Here is a 17,563-nt window from a genome sequence, read left to right on the forward strand (position 1 = left end):
TTATACATTATTTTCAATATATGCTTCCAAGGTTTGTGAATGGTTTACTTTAAATTACAAGAACTCTTTTCACTTACACAAGGCAGTTCACAAAACATGTCTAATGCATGCAGAATGTACTGCAAATACACTTAGTTTACTTAGCGATAAAGCATATGCCATATACGGCTTGCTACAACATGGCATGCTCACAGTTTGAGACCTTAATGGTATTCCGAACATCCATTCTTGCTTGATCTGAGTGGTCACAGGCAGTTGGGGAAAAAAAAAAATTGCCTTGGCACTTGAGAGGAGGAGAATTCTAATAAGAACAATTGTTACAATAACTACACAGCGGAACCCAGCTATGAAAATCGAGCTATGATTGTTATATTACCTGTTCATATATCATTAATGGATTCTAGGTGCATGGCCTGTGCTCTATAGGCTGCACTCTCGCTTGTTTAAAATGTCCGTGTCATAATTACCCTTTCTTTATGGGAATCAATCAAAAGTTGAATTTCACTCTGGGAATGGACCCAAAGCCATATGTACTCCAAGCCGTTAAAAACTGTCCACATACACACTGGGGCACATCAATTATATGACCTCCATTAGAATTACTTAACAAGTATAAAACTTCTTGGCCTAATCATAATGGATTTCAAGAATTATAAATGCTTACTACAGTGCAAAGTAATTTTCCAACATGTTAAAAACCAACCACCTGTGTGACCTAGTACCAGTTAGAAGGTTGTGTTGAGTCCTGGTTGTATGGCACATTATACTGGGCAGTGGCGGTGCGTCCATAGGGACGCAGGAGCGCCGCCCCCTCTGGCTCGCTCACAGCCAGTAAAATATACAGATTCATACACTGTATGAATCTGTATATTTTCGCCGCTGCCGCCCACTATTCAGCTGGCCGGATGTGGAGCGCCGGTCAGCTGAATAGCGGCAGCTGACTGGCTGTGTGGAAGTGCCTATCAGGGCCAGCGGCCCTGATAGGCTGTCCGAGTATAGCCCTGAGGCTGTAGTCGGCTTCCTGAAGCTCATCCTCGGGAACCTGATTGGCTGAAGCATCATCGAGGGCGGGACGAGGGACATCGAGGAACGTAGAAGCCATAAAGGTAAGTGCCAGGGGGGGTACTGGGCACGGTGGCTACAAGTGGGGGGGCACAGTGGCAACAAGTGGGGGGGCACAGTGGCAACAAGTGGGGGCACAGTGGCAACAAGTGGGGGCACAGTGGCAACAAGTGGGGGCACAGTGGCTGTTTGATGGCATAGTGGTGACAATTGATGGCACAGTAGCTGCCTTTGATGGTATGGCACAGTGGCTGTGTTTTGATGGCATGGCACAGTGGCTGTGTTTTGATGGCATGGCACAGTGGCTGCGTTTTGATGGCATGGCACAGTGGTTGCGTTTTGATGGCATGGCACAGTGGCTGCGTTTTGATGGCATGGCACAGTGGCTGCGTTTTGATGGCATGGCACAGTGGCTGCGTTTTGATGGCACAGTGGTTGCGTTTTGATGGCACAGTGACTGCATTTGATGACATGGCACAGTGGTGACAATTGATAGGTACAGTGAGACTGCAATTGTTTTTTTTTTTTTCGTTTGCGCCCCCCCAAATATTTTGAGCACCAGCCGCCACCGATACTGGGACAGGACTGTTATCATTACGATAATAACCGCTTTTAACATCCACAATATGAAATAGAGACTAGTACAACCTTATAATTAAATGTTTTAAATCCCTTACATTAACAGTTCTTTTGGGGACTCAGGTTTCTAATTAACACAAGTGCAGGCACTGCACACTGAAAAAACAAAAAAACAAAAAAAAAAAAACAGAATTCCTTTAATCATCCTTTGAGTTGGCAAATGATATAGAAACTGCAACAATTTAACAATTTAAATCATTATACAATTCTACATTATATTCCCAAAGGTTAGTTTACACTAGTTAGTGCTTGTGTAGCCATGTCACCTGCCACAAGTTGTGGATTGTCCACTTGCCACGTCACCTCACCACAACACCTGCCACAACTTGAGGATTGTCCACTTGCCACGTCACCTGGCCATGTCACCTGCCACAAGTTGTGGATTGTCCACTTGCCACGTCACCTGCCTCAAGTTGCGGATTGTCTACTTGCCACAACTTGCGGATTGTCCACTTGCCACGTCACCTGGCCATGTCACCTGCCACAAGTTATGGATTATCCACTTGCCAAATCACCTGGCCACGTCACCTGCCACAAGTTGTGGATTGTCCACTTGCCACGTCACCTCACCACGTCACCTGCAACAAGTTGTGGATTGTCCACTTGCCACGTCACCTGGCCATGTCACCTGCCACAAGTTATGGATTATCCACTTGCCAAATCACCTGGCCACGTCACCTGCCACAAGTTGCGGATTGTCCACTTGCCACGTCACCTCACCACAACACCTGCCACAAGTTGTGGATTGTCCACCTGCCACAAGTTGTGGATTGTCCACCTGCCACTTTACCTCACGCCACCTGCCAAAAGTTGTGGATTGTCCACCTGGCCACAAGTTGTGAATTGTCCACCGACCACAAGTTGTGAATTGTCCACTGACCACGTCACCTGGCCACAAGTTGTGGATTGTTCACTTGCCACGTCACCTGGTCATGTCACCTGCCACAAGTTGTGGATTGTCCACTTGCCATGTCACCTGCCACAAGTTATGGATTATCCACTTGCCAAAACACCTGGCCACGTCACCTGCCACAAGTTTGGATTGTCCACCTGGCCACAAGTTGTGAATTGTCCCCTGGCCACGTCACCTGGTCACAAGTTGTGAATTGTCTACTTGCTACGTCACCTGGCCATGTCACCTGCCACAAGTTATGGATTATCCACTTGCCAAATCACCTGGCCATGTCAACTGGCCACGTCACCTGCCACAAGTTGTGGATTGTCCACTTGTCACGTCACCTGGCCATTTCACCTGGCCATGTCACCTGACTATGTCACCTGGGCACGTCACCTGCCACAAGTTGTGGATTGTCCACTGGCCACATCACCTGCCACGTCAACTGGCCACAAGTTGTGGATTGTCCACAATGCAATGCAAGCAATTCGTTTTTTTTTTTGTTTTTTTAATGGTTTTTCATCATTTGCCATAATTTTTGAGATTTCTAATGTAAAAAATAAAAATAAAAAAATAGGTCACCTTTAAAAACGCCTATAAACTAAATTGCGGCAAAACGGCGGTACTGCGTTTTGCGTCTGAAAACGCAAAAACTTTTGCGTCTGAACCCATTTTTTTGCTTCTGGAAAAACGAGGTTAAACGCAACTGCCTAAAAACGGCAATAAAACGGGACTGTGTGCATGGACACATAGGATAACATTGAATGTGTTCAGGGGCAGTTGAAAAAGCGGTCCAACTGCCTCTGAACACGCGTTTACCAGCATCTCGTGTGCATGTGGCCTTAATCCTCTGGATCCAAGTTGTACCCGTGATCCGCAAAGCAAAAGTACCTGAGCCTTTTCTTGTCCCTCCACCCTTCTGTTGAATAACTTTGCTTAACTAGTAGCCGACCGCGCACCGTCATTATACGGCGGCAGGTCGGCTCTCCTGGGCGAGAGCCCGTAGCTATACGTCCTATCGTATAGCCGCCACTAGGGGGCGCGTGCGCGCCGCCGGAGGCGCGCGCGCTCCCCGCTCGCCCCCGACTCCCGTGCGTGTGCCCGGCGGGCGCGATCGCCGCCGGGCACACGCGATCGCTCGGTACAGAGCGGGGAACGGGAGCTGTGTGTGTAAACACACAGCTCTCGTTCCTGTCAGGGAGGGAAATGCTGATTTTCTGTTCATACAATGTATGAACAGAAAATCAGTGTTTCCCCTAGTGAGGCCACCCCCCCCCCCCCCACAGTAAGAACACACCCAGGCATTCTTAACCCCTTCCCCGCCCCCTAGTGTTAACCCCTTCACTGCCAGTGGCATTTTTATAGTAATCTAATGCATTTTTATAGCACTGATCGCTATAAAAATGCCAATGGTCCCAAAAATGTGTCAAAAATGTCCGAAGTGTCCGCCATAATGTCGCAATACCGAAAAAAAAATCGCTGATCGCCGCCATTACTAGTAAAAAAAATATTAATAAAAATGCCATAAAAATACCCCCTATTTTGTAAACGCTATAACTTTTGCGCAAACCAATCAATAAACGCTTATTGCGATTTTTTTTACGAAAAATATGTAGAAGAATACGTATCGGCCTAAACTGAGGAAAAAAAATGTTTTTTTATATTTTTTTGGGGGATATTTATTACAGCAAAAAGTAAAAAATATTCATTTTTTTCAAAATTGTCGCTCTATTTTTGTTTATAGCGCAAAAAATAAAAAACGCAGAGGTGATCAAATACCACCAAAAGAAAGCTCTATTTGTGGGAAAAAAAGGACGCCAATTTTGTTTGGGAGCCACGTCGCACGACCGCGCAATTGTCTGTTAAAGCGACGCAGTCCCGAATCGCAAAAAGTACTCTGGTCTTTAGGCAGCAATATGTTCCGGGGGGTAAGTGGTTAATAAAACCCTTGAAAGAGACTTCGTGTTTGGTGCAGACATTCTTATGGACAACTCTTCAAATCTAAACCAGCAGCTCCTACGGGGGTAGTGCTACATATATAAAAATTCTCATGGGGTCCCCTCAAAAATCCATGCCAGCCCAGGGTTGTTGGGAAGAGACCCTTATCCCCATCAACAGCCCCATTCATTTTGATACCTGCAGATGAATCAGAACTCTAATTATTCAGAGTAGAGTTAATGAACACCAACATTTGGGATCAACGAATTATACAGGTAAGGCGCACACACAGATCAAGAAGCAGAGAAATATTAATCACATGAAAGTACCCAATACATCCAAATCTAATATGCCGAGTCAAAAGGTCAATTTGTTCTTCTCCATGTATTAGATTGTAGATTAAAACCCAGAAAAGGTGAAATTAATTCTGTCGTCCTGAAGGCGTTTCTCATTAGAAGATTACAGAAAGTTTTGAGTAAATATTAAAAGAAGCTAAATCAAAATCCACTTACTACTAACGCCCAAGGGACTTTGGGGATTCTGGTATAAGCTCTGGCGATGTAGATGATTAAAAGGAACACAGTGAGGACCCAGTAAAACACTGCTACGAACATCACCCAGCCAAAGGCAGGAAAGAGGAAGTACTCAGAACCGGCGATCAGTGCCCAGACCAGCAAACCAAACACCTGAGAACAAAAGAAAGAAACAAAAAGTACCATATTAGAATGGAATAGGGCAAGAATTTTAGTACAGAAATTATACAACTTCACTGTGATAAGTAAACCGACTACAAGAACATTAAACCCGATTAGTAATAAGTAATAGCCTCGGTAGCCTTCAATGTCCTTACACTAGTAGCGTTTGTAAAAAGGCAAACTTTATTTTTTATATTTTTGGATAGAGCAGGATAGGATTTAACCCTTTGACATTTTTTTTTATACATTTTTGTTGCAGTCTTTTTACTGCTGGGGATATCTGTTCACGTTTTTACAATAATGCTCCGTACACACGATCGGTTTTCCCATCAGAAAAAGTCTGACAAGAGCTTTTGGTCAGGAATCCCGACTGTGTGTATGCTCCATCGAACCTTTTCCAACTGAAAAACTGATGGAAAAAAAAAAAAAAGATAGAGAGCAGGTTCTCTATTTTCCCGTAGGAAAAAAATAAATAAATAAATAAATAAATAAATAAATAAATCGGATGGGAATTTCCAATTGTGTGTACAAAACCCGACGCGCTAAATTCCGACGTATACTCGGAAGCATAGAGCTTAATTTTCTCAGCTCGTCGTAGTCTTTTACGTCACCGGGTTCTTGGCAGTCAAAAGTTCACCCAACTTTTGTGTGACAGAGTGTATGCAAGGCAGGCTTGAGTGGAATTCCATCGGAAAAAACATCCAAGTTATTTCCGACGGGAACTCCGCTCGTGTGTACAGGGCATAAGTCTTAAAGTAGGTAAGGTTACTATAAAAGGCAAATCCAAGCAAATGTGTACATGGTCTTGTTTCTTATACAGTATTACAAAGATGCAGTTCCAATTTCACACATTATCAAATATGAGCCCAAGTCATCTATACAAAGCTTGACCAAGAACAAAGAAATATGTTTACTGACAATTTCTAGTGATTCACGGTTTTTATATAGTTTCCATCAAAATCCATGCCATGTCATGGTTTACACATGTTGAACGTCTCTGAAATAGTCAACTAAAAATTAAATTTCAAGCGCGTCTTTATGATCATTTCATATATTTCTGTATGGTTTGGTATTACCGCCTTGTACCATGCTACAGTAGATACTGAAGCATAATGCATTTTATTATAACCATTATATTCTGTTAAAAATCAGCATAGAACAAATTCAACTAGTCTAGTTGGTTTTTATTTGTAACACTAGAGGGTGCACCAAGCTCATTTTAGCAAAACCCACACACAGATCTGCAGCTATGATATCATTCCCTGTTAAATTGAAATGCAAATTTGCAAAACCACTTTTCTACTGTGGGAATGTGTTCAGAGAAAGCCAAATTTCTGCCCAGGCATCAAATCGGCAAGACTACAGCAATTTAGTTAAACAAATTCTCTTCTCAATGTCAGATGAAAAAGGAACTTCCAAAATCCCATCCAGGGAGCGCTGCAGGTCGGTCACCTACACTAAGGCCCCATACACACAATAGAATTTATCCGCGAATACGGTCCAGCGGACCGTTTCCGCGGATAAATCCTCTCGTGGATTTCGGCGGATTTTCATGCGATGGTGTGTACACACCATCGCATTGAAATCCGCGCCGAAATCCTCTTGCGATGACGTGTCGCGCCGTCGCCGCGATTATGACGCGGCGACGTGCGCGACGCTGTCATATAAGGAATTCCACGTATGCGTCAAATTACGACGCATGCGGGGGATCCCTTCGGACGGATGGATTCGGTGAGTCTGTACAGACCAGCGGATCCATCCGTTGGGATGGATTCCAGCAGATGGATTTGTTGTGCATGTCAGCGAATATCCGATCTGCTGGAATCCATCCCAGGGGAGATATATCCGCGGATAAAGATCCGCTGGCGTGTACACACCATAGGATCTATCCGCTGAAACCCATTTGCTGGGATTTATCTGCGGATGGATTCTATGGTGTGTATGGGGCCTAAGGCTGCCTGCTTCAGCAGTAATCAAAAGGGAGAACACCAGCTGATAATGTACCATGATAACCATTTGGGTTTTTGGCCCATTGTCAGAGAGCCCCATTTTTTATATAAAAGATTGCCTCTGCACATATAAAGCTACATTTCAGACTGCTCCCCCAAAGCATGCATACAATATCCCCCCCCCCCCCCCAGCTACCCCTAACTAATGGTTGCCATAAACATTTTAAATGCCTGTTGTGCGCTCCCAACTCTGCGGTCACATGACATTCTGATGCAAGGTTTTTCTTCCATCTCAAGAGGTAGGGTCCTTCACTGGGTGTCCATGTCACCACTTGTGGGACTTGGACACTTCCTACTACCTATCCTGCAGTGGGGCTCTCTCATGATCCAGAGGAGAGATTGCAGCAATAATGTCGGCGTGAGAGCACCGGCACATATGCAATGCTGAATTATCAAACCTGCTGGATCTTGGCCAGAGATTTTTGCTTACAGTTTTGTCCCCCTTAACAGGCTCAGTTCTCCAGTTTTCTATTGACAGGGTGACTGCAGTGTCACTCCTGTCAGACAGAGCAGGAGCCACAATAGCTGCGTAAGAGGAATCTACTCTTTCTGCACTAGCGGCCTGTGAGGGGAAAATCTCCTGCAACTCCTGAGCTGGTAGAAGTTTATGACTAAGCTGGCCATACACACTTATGCCCCATACACATGATTGGAAATTCCAACAGCAAAAGTCCGATGTGAGCTTTTGAATGAAAGTATTGAACTTAATTTTCTCGGCTCGTCGTAGTGTTGTATGTCACTGAGTTTTTGAGGGACGAAAGTTCAGAGAACCTGTGACCGTGTGTATGCAAGCCAAGCTTGAGCGGAATTCCTTTGGAAAAACCACCCAAGGTTTTTCCGATGGAAAATCCGATTGTGTGTACGCGGCATAAGAGTTCACTTGATTCCCCCCCCCCCCCATCAATGCTAAACATGGATTGTGAAATCTCCTTCACTAGCAACTGTATTCTGACCGTTGCCATCCGTGGCTGTCAGAAACCCTGAATAGTGTTTGCACCTCACTGGTTGCAATCACTGTTCAGTTGACAATTTTTGGCCCTTAAAAAAAGTTTGAGCCTGGGGTTTGAGCCATCAGGGTTTACTTCCTCTTTAAATTTCATACTTCATATGAATAGGGCACTTCAGAATTATTTAATTAAAATTAACCATTTTTATTAAACTCAAACATTTCTTGCTATAAAAAGGGTTATGTTCCCATATGTGACTGTGAATGCAAGGCAAAAGATCAAAATGAGCTTACTTACAGTCTACGATTTGCAGAGAGCCAGACCCTGTCAATTGCTCTTGGTGGAATAAGACAGACAAATATCGTACAACACTGCCATGCAGAAAACATAGTAAAGACAGGAGGTGGATAGGCAGCAGGGTTGCCAACTGTTAGTAAATTTACAGACAGTTTGTAAAATCCATGATTTTTACATCTGTGACATGAATATCTATTATTGCATTCACGGATAGATAAAAAAAAAAAAAAAAAAAAATACAAACATTTTACAACGGTCTGTAAGTTGGCAACTCTAATAGGCGGTAGAGAGTAGGAACAGAGATGGAGTAATTAATAACTGTGGAAAGGGAGAACAGTACAGGTGGCAAAACGGGCACCGACTTTCATAGCAGTGCAAAAAAAGCACAGAAGTAGGGGGGGGGGGGTCAGATGTATTAAGGGTTCATGGGTAAGGGAGCAGAGTGGGCAAAAAAGGGTAGGAAGGGTTTATACCAGTGGAAAAGAAACAACAGTAAAAGGAGTAGAATCCAGACAGAGGTGGGAATGGTTCATCACAGTGCAGGGGAAATGGTAGAAGGGTCCGAGTGGGCACATCGGTGGAAAGGGAGCACAACAGTAGAAGGGGCACAATGGGCACAGCAGAGCTGTTAAAAAGTGGCCTTTACTACCACTTTAATTTGTACTTACAGATAAGCTTACCTATGTAGCGCCCTGCTACTTTTTAGCCGGCGCTGCTTTAAATTTAGAGGGCAGTCCGAGAGTCAGTTGACTCAGACCATATGATTCTTTCCAAATTTGGGCCTCTGTTCCAGCCATGGCTGTACTGTGAGTAACCACTATTGTTGTCTGGGGTGCCGTTACCACCCCAGGCCAAGGGTGGCAGCAGTCAGGTCAAGGCGTTTTGGGTGTTCCCTTTCGGCAGCCAATTAGTGGGAGTTGATCGTCCCGCTGTGCATGCTGGGAAGGAGTACAAGAGACAGACGCCATTGGACCGGTGTCATCGATCCTGGGTCTGTCATCCCACTGGGTGTGTGTGTTCATGGCTCCGGGACCACGTTGGTCCGAGGTTGCGATCTACCAAGTAGGCCCGGTAGTCAGACTGGGTCTACGTTTGCAGAGTGGTCCTGTGCTGTCCGTCCTGGAGGGAGGAAGCCACTCAATGAAGAACCTGTCTTGGAGAGCACCGAGCACGAGGCTGGTATCTCAGGAGAGGCCTTGAACTTTAATCGGAGCAAGCACCATTACTGAAAGGCTGAATGATGGTCGTCTGTCAGTTCTAAGTTTACAAGAAGTTAATCGGGGAAGAGATCTGGGTGCTGAATCCTGTGTTGAGAGTATTTTGGACCGAACATACCTCCATCTGTGGGAAGGTCTGTGGCAGAGACTTTACCAAATGTTCTGTGTGCCATCTCGGCTGCTAGGCTAGTGAGAGGGGCCTATCCGGGTGTGCAATACCCACTCTGGCTAGAGTGGCGACAAAAGCTGTGTTGCTGGAAGCAGGAGTGTTTCCGGACAGAAGTTATACACCTGAACCTATTACCTGTTACCCTTCCACCTCTTCAACTACTTATTTTATTCTTTTACCAAGTTCAGCAAATAAAGCAAAGAAAAAGAAGTCTAAGGTGAGGACATTGAACTTTTTCTCAACCCTCATCTGATACCCTAGACGGCGAGGAAATAGAGGTAACACACGCCGCCCAAAACAATCCAGCAGCTCCTCCAGGGGTAGTGCTACACCTAAAAAGTTCTGTGAATATCTCCTAAACTTGCATTGTTTAGGAGATATTCACATGGGATGCAGCAGGTGATGTCACCAGCTTATGGTTTTTGAAGGGGCTGGGCATACCTGTGCAATATTTTCAGAGTTCCGTCTTGCGGGAGTGACATTGCGGCTTGGTCATTCATACAGCTGAAGACACGCTGCTGTAGGGCTTATTTTTAAAGGTAAATATGCCATATAACAATTTGTAGGACTCCCCCCATACACTTCTTTACAGGCTTTAAGACAATGAGCAGATGTACTACTTGTCACAGGAAATTCCTATGATAGTCACTCGCTCTTGCGACAATGCCTGCACCTGGAACACTGTTAACAAGCCATAATATGATTATATACAATAAACTATCTGCGTACCCAGGGGAACGATACAGGAATATACTATAATTTTACCACTGTTATCTTTCTTGCAGGAAGAATTATTAGCTGAAATAAAAAACCTAATTACTGGAAAACCACTAATTTACATTAGTACTTACAATCGCAGTCTTATCGTGTGTTCCCAAACCCAATTAAAAGGTTATTGTCAATTATTTTAAATACAATTTATATGTATTTAAATCAATGATGCAGTTTACTATATTATTTGAAGTCAATAGAACTGGAAGGGTGATTACACTCCCATAACAGATTGTCCTAGTGTTCCTTTCATTTTAAAGTGCTGGTTACAATACAGTGGATTGCTATGGCAAGGAATGCTGAATACATTTGGGCTCATTATCCATTTCAGAAAACCCCAAAAATGCAGATGAGATTTACATATCACTATGCAATACTATGTTGTTGGTGTTTGCATACATTGTATATATGCAGGGTTGCCATTAAAAATGGTGGGGACCCATGCCTCTGCCTGACACCGGTTTCCTACCTCCAAACATTAAAACTAGCTCATTTTTTCCCCTCCCAATGACACTGACATGTTTTTCTCCGGACTGGTATATAATAAGACCTCATGCACACTGGACTTTATGGACGTTTTTATAGCTGCTGTTTTGTTGGCTTCAGATGTTTTTTTTTCTACAGTCAAACTCTCCAGCATGTTATCCTATGTGTCAATGCACCGTTTTTGGCTGGGGCATTTTTTTTTTTTTTGGCTGAAAAAAATAAATAAAAAAAATAAATAAAAGAACACAAACACACACACACACACACACACACACACACACTTAAAAACTCTAAAACACGCTATTGCTATTGCTGAAAAACTCACTGCAAAGCTACTGGCGCTTTTATAATGTTATTATAATGTCCAGCGTGCATGAATCCTAACAGTTGCTTGCTGTAAGCTGTAATATTTTGTAATTTTTTGCTTCTACGCACAGCGCATTTTCACGGCCGCTCCATGCAGTCCTATGGAGCGTCGGATGTCAGCAGACATCCGACCCAATCCACCAAAAATAGGATGGATGGCAATACGAACCGGGGGTTAGTGCACATGCATGCACCCAAAACTGGTTACTTCGCTTTGCCTACAGTGGCCGCCCGTCTGCTGGACATTGCTGGCAGGTGGTCGCCAAGTGATTAACTAAAGGCAAATGGGGAATTTTCTCCAGAACTTTGAATTAGGTGAAGCTCTAACTTCCATTGTCCAGTCACGCGCAAGCAATACATTATTTTTCCTTAGGCACGATTGGGTAGTCTTTGCAATGTGAAATTTCACAAATTCACCAACTTCTGGGTAAGATTCCTTTGCAAAATGGACCACCCTTGCAAAGTGAACAGCCCAAGTGCCTTCAGCAAATTAACCCCACCGTCTCAGTTTGAATTACCCTCTTGCCGTTTAAATCTCACTGCTTTACCCGTCACCCTTTTTTGCTATATCCAGTCTGTGCAGGCATCTTTTAGGCCGGGTTCACACCTATGCGAATTGGTTGCGGCTTAAACTGCATCCAATTCGCATAACATAAAATACACTGATTTCAATGAGGCTGGTTCACATATGTGCGATGCATTCGCACTGCATATTGCCGAAAAAACGTGTGCGTTTTCTAGGCATTGCGGTGCGGCTCAGGTGCAAATTCAGGCCCATTATCTTCTATGGGCACGCATCTGATTCGCAGATGTGTTCAGTTCTCATCAGGATTTCTCTCATTCAGCTCAATACACTTCCCCCCTCCACTCTCCCAGGTCTCCAAATTCGCAGTTAAAAACGGAGATGATCTGCTGAACAGTTCTCTTATCTCTCTGTATCACTCGGCCCCGCCCCCCGGCACGCCGCATCATGAATGAATGAAAAAAACTTATATAGCGCGGCACATGCGAACCAAATCGCCTCTGGGCGCTTGTTGTTCCTGTCTCCTTTGATATCAAAAGAGATGAGTTTTGATCTTTCTCCTGAACGCCAAGTGATTTTCCTCCAATCGAATGCTGGTTGGTAAAGCGTTCCATAGTCTGGGACCCTGGACCGTGAATCTTCTTTCTCCTTTGGACTTGTAATTGGCTTTTGGACTTGTAATTGGCGAGATTGATTCCCAGGGTTTTTTTCCCAGTCACAAGTCTGGCAGCCGTATTTTGAACGACTTGCAGAAGAGCGATTTGGTACTTTGGGAGTCCGAGGTAAAGGGCGTTTGCATAATCCAATCTGGAGTTTACAATTGCTCCCACCACGGCCGCTATGCCTTCTTTCGGAATGAAAGGAGTGAGTTTGCGTAGTAGGCGCAGCAGATGGTGAGATCCGCTCACTACTGACCCCATTTGTGCGTCCATTGTCATGTAGGAGTCGAAGATGACCCCGAGACTTTTGACTTTGGTGCTAGGGGTGATGATTTTGCCCAAAAACATCCGCTGCGATTGACAGAAGCGCCATCCAATGGCTGCGCTGCTATCAATCCGTCCAGCCTAGCCAATCAACGGCAAGGCTGGGAACCGAAGAGGATCACGTGGGACTTTCGAGGCGTCAGGTAAAAACGGGGGTTCGGTACCGTCGGATGTTTTTTAACCTAAATGCATAGGATGCATTAAGGTGAAAAAACATTTACCTTTACAACCCCTTTAAGGCTCTGATCAAGCGGTGTGTGCGCGTGTGTGTGTGTGTGTGTGTGTCTCCGAGACGTTGTGTCCTTCTGAGAGATACAATATACACGGTCACAAATGACCCTACTATGCGTTTGATTCCAGCTCACAGCTTCCAAACAAGGACACGGAGTCTTGCATGACATATCCCTTTCAATCTACAAAGACATCATATACACAAAAACCTACACTTCCTTCCTAACCCTTATTGTGAGTTGTAAAGCAACTGGGTTATGCTCTGTCCCTGGATAATGAATGTGTGCATTTCATCTAAAATAAAGAAATCTTTGCCTACAACAGAAGTTGAGAACATCAGTACTGTACATTCATAGATTTGGGATGTAGTGTTCCCCAAAACAAAAGATTACAAGCTATTGTGACTTTCCACAGTGGTGTTCTACAATGACTGAAGTCATGGACAGGTAGGCTTTATTATTATTATTATTATTATTATCGGTATGCATTGTCAATTTTCTGTGTAGTCTTTAATTGCATAAACCATACGTGATGCAAGTTTACTGGCGATGACTCTAGTGTGGATTTTTCCTTTGAGTAAAATAAATGTCGGTTTACACAAAGTGATTAAAGTGGTAAGAAAAATCACTGGAGTGGCTGAATTGATCAAGCACTAATCATAAGCCAGCAGGTTACAAAATACTTTTATACCAACAGAAGACATTTCAATGAAATATTTTTACAGCAAATCGATTATCATGGTGGGTAAGATTTGTCTGCCGAACTGTGCTAATTTCTCCACGCCACAGAGCGTGCTGCACAACAGTTACGCAATGACATGCTTGTCTGAACGATTAAGCAATCAGACTGAGCAATTAGGCCCTGGATGTGGCGCTTCATTATACTTTAACAGATGAAACTACAAGTTTTCAGAGATTACATCACACTCCAATGATATGCTACAGTTTCACCATTGTAGCTCCCGATTTAAAGTTTGAGCAAAGTCACCACAGTAGGGAATATATATATATATTAGAGATTAGATAGAGAATATATAAATATATCCATCTATCTATCTATCTATCTATCTATCTATCTATTTGGGTCTGACAAACTAAACCAGAAGAGGAAAGTTTGACACACTAATAAGTTTTTTAAATTAAAGGAGGAGCTACAGTCTCCTACTCAAAATTCAATAAAAATACATCTCTGTGATCCTTACAATATTGACCATATTCAAATTGAATACAGCGATTTGTAATTGCAGTCCTTAAATGGCAAATGTCCTGTTTACTGGCCCCTGTTAAAATGCTGTGTTGTGAGTATGTCAGCCCCAGTGATGTAGCGGATTTACCCAGCATGCACCACCTGATCTTGCACATTAATGACAGTGACCGGCGCACAGTGCATCTGGAAATACTGCGAGATTAGACAAATAAGCGAAGACTCCTGGGTTAGGGTTTCCCATTGAAGAATATGGCTAGGACTCAAAGGTCAGAAGGCGGGTTCCCAGAGGTCAAAGGTCACAGGGCGTGGCTGACCCACCCCCACCAAAGTGTACCGCCTACCCCAACTAAGTAGGGGAATGAACAAGTCGGGGTAAGAGTCAACGACGATCCGCCCAATGATACAATTGCCTAGGCGGCCCGGACCCGAAGTGCCGGAAAATTGAAAGAAAATACGGTACTTATAAATAATTTAAAACGTTAATATCCATTTACCCTACGTTTACACCTATGCACTTTTTGCAGAAACGCACAAGTGTCGATTTAACAATTTTTCTATGGATGTAGTTCCCATCTGTGCTATTTTGCGACGCTGCGTTTTTTGAGAAGGGTCAGGATCAGAATCAGGATCCCCCCCCCCCAAGCAGATTTTCTGTGTTAAAGGCTTCAATGGAGTCGTACCAAAAATGCAAGATGCTTTTAAAAACCACTATAAAAGATAACTGGTTGCTAAGGAGCAGGCCAGGTAGCCAGCCGCCATGTCCTTAACAACCTATGAGTCATCAGTTGTCAGCAGAGTTACCCCGCTGACAGCTGAAGTGGGGGAAAAAAAAAAGCGTGGGGTCCCCCCCCAATCAATACCAGACCCTTATTCGAGCATGCAGCCCAGCAGGGCAGGAAAGGGAGAGGACAAGCGAGTCCCCCCATACCCCCAAGGGTATTTGGGGGGGGGGGGGGCAGTACACAGATTTTTTTTACCTTAGAATGCATGAAAAGCCTTCACAATCACTTGAGAGTGACTTTAGGAGTGGAGGGAAGGAAGTAAGGAAGTACAAAAATAGTACAGGTGTTCTTGTAGAAGTAGGCCCTTTAAAGCCAGCTGTAGATGCGATTTTCTTTACTGCGACCATGGGTAGCAGGAAAGCAAATTGCTTGATCCTCCCTCCCCCCCCCCCCAATCAACACAGTCAGTGCTGATGGGGGGAATCCCTCACGTGAAGCCATTGTATTCTCTTGGCGATTGGTGCGGGGAATCGTCCCTGCCAGATAAAAACACAATGACTATTGTTAGCAGCTATAGCTGCTCGCAATAATCGCATGCCAAAAATCCAACATGCTGGTTGTACCCAGGTCGATCAACTTAGTTACAATCAGCCTGCCTATAGATTTGAATCTCAGGCAGTCCCAGCTATAAATTCTAAACAGCATAGTCTCTAGCCCTGCTAGCCCTCAGAGCAGCCAGACAAATGTATAGCCCTGGGAGGTCCACCTCCTCCATTCATGGATTTTTTTCATAATAAGCATCCTTTACCTGCAGACATTCCTCTTTCCACTTCCTCATTGTTCGTTTTTGCTCAGAAGTTGCTCTATTTCTTCTCTGTTCACTTCCTGCTTGTATGATTTTACTGACCACCGTGAGTGAAGGGAGGCTTTACTGCGGTGGTCAGAGACGTGCTCACCCCCTCCTGGGAACTATGTCTGTGCGGCAGGACGCTCTCTACGTGTTAGAGACTTCATGGATGAATTACTGGACGTGCCGCAGTTCATACTGGGAAATGTAGTTCTTACGTGAACGAGCGATGCAAACCAGGAAGTGAATTAGAGAACAGAAACTAGAATGCCGGAGGTGATATAGATGAAGGAATTTAATAGGCGTTTACTCGTTTTATTAACAGAATCATTACACTATTCTGTCTGTCTACCTTGCAGACATTAATTTTTAGGCAAAAAAATAAATAAAATTTCCTTTACAACTCCTTTAACAACTTAACAACCGCCTTTCGTCTATTAACGGCGGCACTTTAAAGATGGATATCTCGGTAACGGCAGCAGCTGCTACCACAACCGAGGTATCCATCTTTAGTGGCAACGGTCCTGTAAACGATAACAGCGGTCTCCGCGGCGGATTCGCCGAGAGATCAGCGTTATCGGTGGCGGGAGAGGGCCCCTCCCGCCGCTCTCCCGCCGCTTACCGGAGCCGTCGGTAGCGGCGGAGGCGATCGGGTCCGTTCGGCACCTGTGTGGGGATGCGACTGAGGGAAAAAAAAAAAAAAAAATCGCCCCCACCAGTCCCCATATCTCTGCTGGGCGGAAGTGACGTCAAAACGTCAGTCCCGCCCAGCGTCTTAAAGCAACATTTTTTTCTGTCATTTGAAAAAATGACAGTTTAATTTTGTTTTCTTTTTTTGCATTTAAGCCTAAATATGAGATGTGAGGTCTTTTTGACCCCAGATCTCATATTTAAGAGGACCTGTCATGCTTTTTTCTATTACAAGGGATGTTTACATTCCTTGTAATAGGAATAAAAGTGATAATTTTTTTAATTTTTTTTATTTCAGTGTAAAAAAATTATAAAAATAAGAAAACAAAAAATGTTTTTTTTAAAAACGCCCCGTCCCGACGAGCTCGCGCACAGAAGCGAACGCATACGCGAGTAGCACCCGCATATGAAAACGGTGTTCAAACCACACAAGTGAGGTATCGCCGCGATCGTTAGAGCGAGAGCAATAATTCTAGCCTACTCTGCAGCTCAAAAAAATGCAACCTGTAGAATTTTTTAAACGTCGCCTATCGAGATTTTTAAGGGTAAAAGTTTGACGCCATGCCACGAGCGGGCGCAATTTTTAAGCGTGTCATGTTTGGTATCATTTTACTTGGCGCAACATTATCTTTCACAATATATAAAAAAATTGGGGCAAAAATTATTGTTGTCTTATTTTTTAATTCAAAAAAATGTTTTTTTCCCAAAAAAAGTGCGCTTGTAAGACCGCTGCGCAAATACGGTGTGACAAAAAGTATTGCAATGACTGCCATTTTATTCCCTAGGATGTCTGCTGAAAAAAAAAATATATAATGTTTGGGGGTTCTGATTAATTTTCTAGCAAAAAAAATTGTGATTTTTACATGAAGG

At 43.9% G+C, this 17,563-nt stretch overlaps 1 protein-coding gene across 2 annotated transcripts in view; it reads right to left on the minus strand.

Annotated features, from left to right (window-relative positions):
- Positions 1–17,563, minus strand: part of CMTM8 (CKLF like MARVEL transmembrane domain containing 8) — a 44,811-nt gene that overhangs the window by 6,687 nt on the left and 20,561 nt on the right. For both annotated transcript variants that reach the window (XM_040353082.1, XM_040353083.1), the window contains exon 3: positions 5,047–5,220. In XM_040353082.1, coding sequence (XP_040209016.1) covers positions 5,047–5,220 — 174 coding nt within the window. The remainder of the gene's footprint in view (positions 1–5,046; positions 5,221–17,563) is intronic.

This window comes from Rana temporaria, chromosome 5 (assembly GCF_905171775.1).
Source record: "Rana temporaria chromosome 5, aRanTem1.1, whole genome shotgun sequence".
In the NCBI taxonomy this organism is placed as follows: domain Eukaryota; kingdom Metazoa; phylum Chordata; class Amphibia; order Anura; family Ranidae; genus Rana; species Rana temporaria.